Source organism: Bombus vancouverensis, chromosome 6 (assembly GCF_051014615.1).
Source record: "Bombus vancouverensis nearcticus chromosome 6, iyBomVanc1_principal, whole genome shotgun sequence".
NCBI lineage: Eukaryota > Metazoa > Arthropoda > Insecta > Hymenoptera > Apidae > Bombus > Bombus vancouverensis.
Window position 1 is genome coordinate 3,084,028 of NC_134916.1, and position 6,424 is coordinate 3,090,451.

Below are 6,424 nucleotides of genomic sequence, written 5' to 3' on the forward strand. Positions count from 1 at the left end.
ACCATACAACGTAATACGTAATAACATAATACCATATAACGTGAAACGTCATTTCGTTATACCATATAACGTATTACGTTAGAACGTAATACCATATAACGTAAAACGTCATTTCGTTATACCATATAACGTAATACGGTATAACGTTATACCATATAACGTAATATGTTAGAACGTTATACAATATAACGTAATACGTTATAATGTAATACCATATAACGTAATACGATATAACGTTATACCATACAACGTAAAACGTTATATCGTAATACCATATAACGTAAAACGTCATTTCGTTATACCATATAACGTAATACGTTATAACGTAATACCATATAACGTAATACGTTATAACGTTATACCATATAACGTAATACGAGATAACGTTATACCATATAACGTAATACGTTATAACGTTATACCATATAACGTAATACGTGATAACGTAATACCATATAACGTAATACGTGATAACGTTATACCATATAACGTAATACGTTATAACGTAATACCATATAACGTAATACGTTATAACGTTATACCATATAACGTAATACGTGATAACGTTATACCATATAACGTAATACGTTAAAACGTTATACCATGTAACGTAATACGTTATAACGTTATACCATATAACGTAATACGTGATAACTTAATACCATATGACGTAATACGTTATGACGTTATACCATATAACGTAATACGTTATAACGTAATACCATATAACGTAATACGTTATAACGTAATACCATATGTTACGCCGCGCGACTCTCTGCCTGGCCCAGGTCACACACCGCGGGCCAGACGGACACCAGATGTCCGCTCTTCCGTACGGCGTACCCTCAATAGCCTAAGTACCCGTTATAAACCCGAGTAATTTGCTCGTTAAGGTCCTTCAGACCCAACAAATGTCCTTTTCTAAATCAGTTTCTAAAGACTATTGTTTACTACGGCTTGGCAAGGGAAAGTTGGGTTTTTCCACGTACGATGCTTCCTAATAACAACTTTCTATCAAGGGCAGCTAAGACCCTTCCTAATCCACCAACCTTCGTTTAACCAATTAACAACGAAGCCTATTTCCCTCACTCTCTTAGCCAAAATCGTCACCAACAAATCCGATGGTCCCGTGCGCTAGAGACTGATCCTTAGCCTTCCTCCGAGACAGCATCGTCTCCCAAGAAACACTGATTCTACATCCTTCGAACGGTCAACATCCTTCGAGCGGGTATACACACCCGCAGATCAGTCACTCACTCATCTCGTACATACGCACCAGTGTTACTATCCTCGTTATAACTTGTGGAATAAACGGTGAAATATAACTTACTATACTGTGTCATATTCATTCAACCACCTCTGTTATCTTAACCGAAACAGGGGAACGACTACTTCGCGGCGTCGATTCACCGAATCGTAGCGAGAATTTACGCCTCTCGCTGACGCGTTTTCCTCGCGACCGCGTCTCTCCGCGATCGGTCGTAACATTTGGTCCTTCGAGCCGGATCATCAGTGGCAGTGGATAGTTTTGTCACCCATCCGGTCGAAACATTTGGTCCTTCGAGCCGGATTCGAGTGAAAAGCGCATACCAGTGACACCCACTATCATACAGTGCCACGTGAATCCAACATAACCAGCAGCGGAAGCGTTACCCCCCCAGCGAGGTCAGTAACGTCAAGGATCGTCACCCTTGAAGAGGTATTATTCGGTGGTTAAAACGCAACCACGCAACCACGCAACCTCCTGCCGCAACTGGACAATCTTCAACAGAAGTAAGTTGTAACCATTCCACTCTCAATTATCTAACGAATAATGGCCACCGGAAACGAGCTTACCGCCTTGCGTCGACGCCGGGGTTATTGTATCGGCCACTTTACACGCTTATCGAAAAAACTAGACGAAATTGAAAAATCCGGCTGTCCGCGAGAGAACGAGCTAATTCAAATCAAAAATCGTCTGGAAACATACGAGACGGAGCTCCGCGCCATCCAAAACGAGATTGTAAGCATAGACGAGGAAGAGATCGAGCGCGGCCTCGAGATAGCCGACGAGTACGAGAAATTAGAACTCCGATTAACTACTCAACTGAGCAACCTACGACTAATTGCGACGTCACAATCGACAAACGACGAATCAGCTGCCGGTCGCGAGTCTGCTTCGCTTAAACTGCCGGAGATTCGAATACCCACATTTGATGGTACGCTCGAGAATTGGCAGTCATTTTACGATTCCTTCTCGTCAACGATAGATCAAAACAAACAACTAACACCAGTCCAAAAATTCTATCACCTCCGATCAGCCTTGACTGGGAGGGCCGCGCGAAGTATACAATCGCTAGCCATCACCGAGTCAAACTATGCCATCGCCGTTGACGTACTCAAAGAAAAATTCGACTGCCACCGTCAAATCTGCATGCGCCACCTCGACTTGCTTTTGGACTATCCAAAAATAGTTAAAGAGACACCCGAAGCCATAGACGACTTTCTCGAGACGTTCAAGATAAACATCCAAGCGTTAGAGAACCTCGGTGACCCAATCACATCCGACACCGTTCTTCTCAAATTACTTACATCAAAGTTACCCCCAGCCATCATTCGCAAATGGCAACGCACCTTACCAGACAAGAAGTTACCGTCATACAAGCACCTAATAGACTTCTTGCAAACAAGGACAAACGGCGATCAAACGAACGCTCCAACACCAATGGGGAAAGGGGATACCTACCAACACACTCGTCACCGACAAAACGCACGACATGAACGAACACACATTACAGATTGGATGTGGATGTGTCCGACCTGCAAAGGATCTCACGAACTCAGATATTGCAAGGTTTTTAAGGCCAAATCGGCTACAAAACGCCTCGAAGTTGTAAAACGGGCATCGCTCTGTATAAATTGCTTAGGCAGAGGCCATTCACTCACTCAGTGCACATCCGGTTCATGTCACATGTGCGGGCAACGCCATCACACAAATTTACACCGAGCGCTCACTCAGGTCAGTCCACGGATTTCAAGCGATCGGGCCTCAAGCGATCGGTATTCAAGCGGTGGGTCAACGAGCGGTCGGTCAACGAGCGGTCGGTCGTCTGGAGATCGATCGTCGGGCGGTCGTTTGCCGCACAACCGATCCTCTAAGGGACGGTCTCCACCTGGGTCATCGCAACAGCACTTTACACATCGATCGAGACGCACAACCGAATTTTCGCGGAGATCTACCCAGTCGACTCCAAAAGACCGAGAATCTCATCCTCCACATGAATCTCGAGCATCGTGGAACAAAGGCACCGACCGAAGCTCATCGCCCAAACACCAATCGAAGACGAGGAAGAATTAAACAAAAAAACCTGCGCATTCCTAGCCGCTCTACGCCGATTCAGCTCTCGGCGAGGATACTGCGCGAAAATCATCACGGACAACGGCCTCAACTCCGTCAAGGCCAACAGAGGGCTGCTGAAAATTCGGACCCTACGAACCCAAGAGAAGGGGCACAAGTTTTCTCGACGACCAGCAGATAAAAGGGATTTTCAACCCTTCAAATTCTCTATCCCGTATCACCCAATCCGAGTGATCTCCCTATCCTCATTCCCGGTCACTTCCCAATAGGTGATGCACTAACGAGTTTACGGGAGCGTGATTTCAGGACAGCTTTACCATGCCGGCATCCAGTTGGCAGCGTATCCACCCGATCAAGCACCACTTCAGAAGCTGAGGGAATCATAAGGAACGCTACCGTGCACACGGCAAGCCACGGTCACGACATCCAACGGTCATTCTCCACCGAGGGTCATTACTAAGAGAATGCGATTCGAGCTGGTCATCGGGGGGAATCCAGCCTCCCAGGCAACCTCAAACCGCCGCACCGCGCTTGATGACTCTTCACCAAGCAGCACCGACGTTCCCTTCGACGATACCTCCTGGGCCGAGGTGTTTAACGACACTTCCAGAAGCAAGATTTACGACACTTCTTGGGTCGTGAATTTCGCCTGGAAATCGCTCGGCATCGGCGAGGAAGACGGCGATCCAGACTACAAAGGGGACAACGTGCCATCCAGGCAACGGGCCTTCGACAGTATCTTCGAAGTCACCCTGGCGACAACGGCCTCATCCAGACTACCACAAGTCATACGGCAACGAGCATCTTGGAACGACGTGCCACGCAGCGCGTCCTACCAACGAGCCAACCCGATCACGCAGAATAAGGACAATCAGCAATCAATAAGGAGTCGGGCGGCTGCTCCAATTAACTCCACCTTTAATGAAATTTTGATCGGTACCCTCTCAACGGGGGGAGGATGTTACGCCGCGCGACTCTCTGCCTGGCCCAGGTCACACACCGCGGGCCAGACGGACACCAGATGTCCGCTCTTCCGTACGGCGTACCCTCAATAGCCTAAGTACCCGTTATAAACCCGAGTAATTTGCTCGTTAAGGTCCTTCAGACCCAACAAATGTCCTTTTCTAAATCAGTTTCTAAAGACTATTGTTTACTACGGCTTGGCAAGGAAAAGTTGGGTTTTTCCAAGTACGATGCTTCCTAATAACAACTTTCTATCAAGGGCAGCTAAGACCCTTCCTAATCCACCAACCTTCGTTTAACCAATTAACAACGAAGCCTATTTCCCTCACTCTCTTAGCCAAAATCGTCACCAACAAATCCGATGGTCCCGTGCGCCAGAGACTGATCCTTAGCCTTCCTCCGAGACAGCATCGTCTCCCAAGAAACACTGATTCTACATCCTTCGAACGGTCAACATCCTTCGAGCGGGTATACACACCCGCAGATCAGTCACTCACTCATCTCGTACATACGCACCAGTGTAAATATCCTCGTTATAACTTGTGGAATAAACGGTGAAATATAACTTAATATACTGTTTCATATTCATTCAACCACCTCTGTTATCTTAACCGAAACAGGGGAACGACTACTTCGCGGCGTCGATTCACCGAATCGTAGCGAGAATTTACGCCTCTCGCTGACGCGTTTTCCTCGCGACCGCGTCTCTCCGCGATCGGTCGTAACACCATATAACGTAAAACGTCATTTCGTTATACCATATAACGTAATACGGTATAACGTTATACCATATAACGTAATACGTTATAACGTTATACCATATAACGTAATACGTTATAACGTAATGACATATAACGTAATACGTTATAACGTAATACCATATAACGTAATACGTTATGACGTTATACCATATAACGTAATACGTTATAACGTTATACCATATAACGTAATACGTTATGACGTTATACCATATAACGTAATACGTTATGACGTTATACCATATAACGTAATACGTTATAACGTAATACCATATAACGTAATACGTTATAACGTTATACCATATAACGTAATACGTTATAACGTAATACCATATAACGTAATACGTTATAACGTAATACCATATAACGTAATACGTTATAACGTTATACCATATAACGTAATACGTTAAAACGTTATACCATATAACGTAAAACGTTAAAACGTTATACCATATAACGTAATACGTTATAACGTTATACCATATAACGTAATACGTGATAAGGTAATACCATATGACGTAATACGTTATGACGTTATACCATATAACGTAATACGTTATAACGTAATACCATATAACGTAATACGTTATAACGTAATACCATATAACGTAATACGTTATAACGTAATACCATATAACGTAATACGTTATAACGTTATACCATATAACGTAATACGTGATAACGTTATACCATATAACGTAATACGTTAAAACGATATACCATATAACGTAATACGTTATAACGTTATACCATATAACGTAATACGTGCTATCGTAATACCATATAACGTAATACATTATAACGTTATACCATATAACGTAATACGTTATAACGTTATACCATATAACGTAATACGTTAAAACGTTATACCACATAACGTAATACGTTATAACGTAATACCATATAACGTAATACGTTATAACGTTATACCATATAACGTAATACGAGATAACGTTATACCATATAACGTAATACGTGATAACGTTATACCATATAACGTAATACGTTAAAACGTTATAACGTTATACCATATAACGTAATACGTGCTAACGTAATACCATATAACGTAATACGTTATAACGTTATAGCACATAACGTAATACGTTATAACGTTATACGATATAACGTAATACGTTATAACCTTAAACCATATAACGTAATACGTCATAACGTAATACCGTATAACGTAATACGTTAAAACGTTATACCATATAACGTAATACGTTATAACGTTATACCATATAACGTAATACGTGATAACGTTATACCATATAACGTAATACGTTATAACGTTATACCATATAACGTAATACGTCATAACGTAATACCATATAACGTAATACGTTATGACGTTATACCATATAAC

The 6,424-nt window shown here is 42.7% G+C and overlaps 1 protein-coding gene across 1 annotated transcript; it reads left to right on the plus strand.

Moving 5' to 3' along the window:
• The first annotated feature begins 1,557 nt into the window (after positions 1-1,557).
• On the plus strand, positions 1,558-3,337 carry LOC143302795 (uncharacterized). The gene has a single exon (XM_076619119.1). It carries the CDS (start codon positions 1,814-1,816, stop codon positions 3,335-3,337), a length of 1,524 nt encoding a protein of 507 aa, XP_076475234.1. The 5' UTR covers positions 1,558-1,813.
• The last annotated feature ends 3,087 nt before the right edge of the window (positions 3,338-6,424 follow it).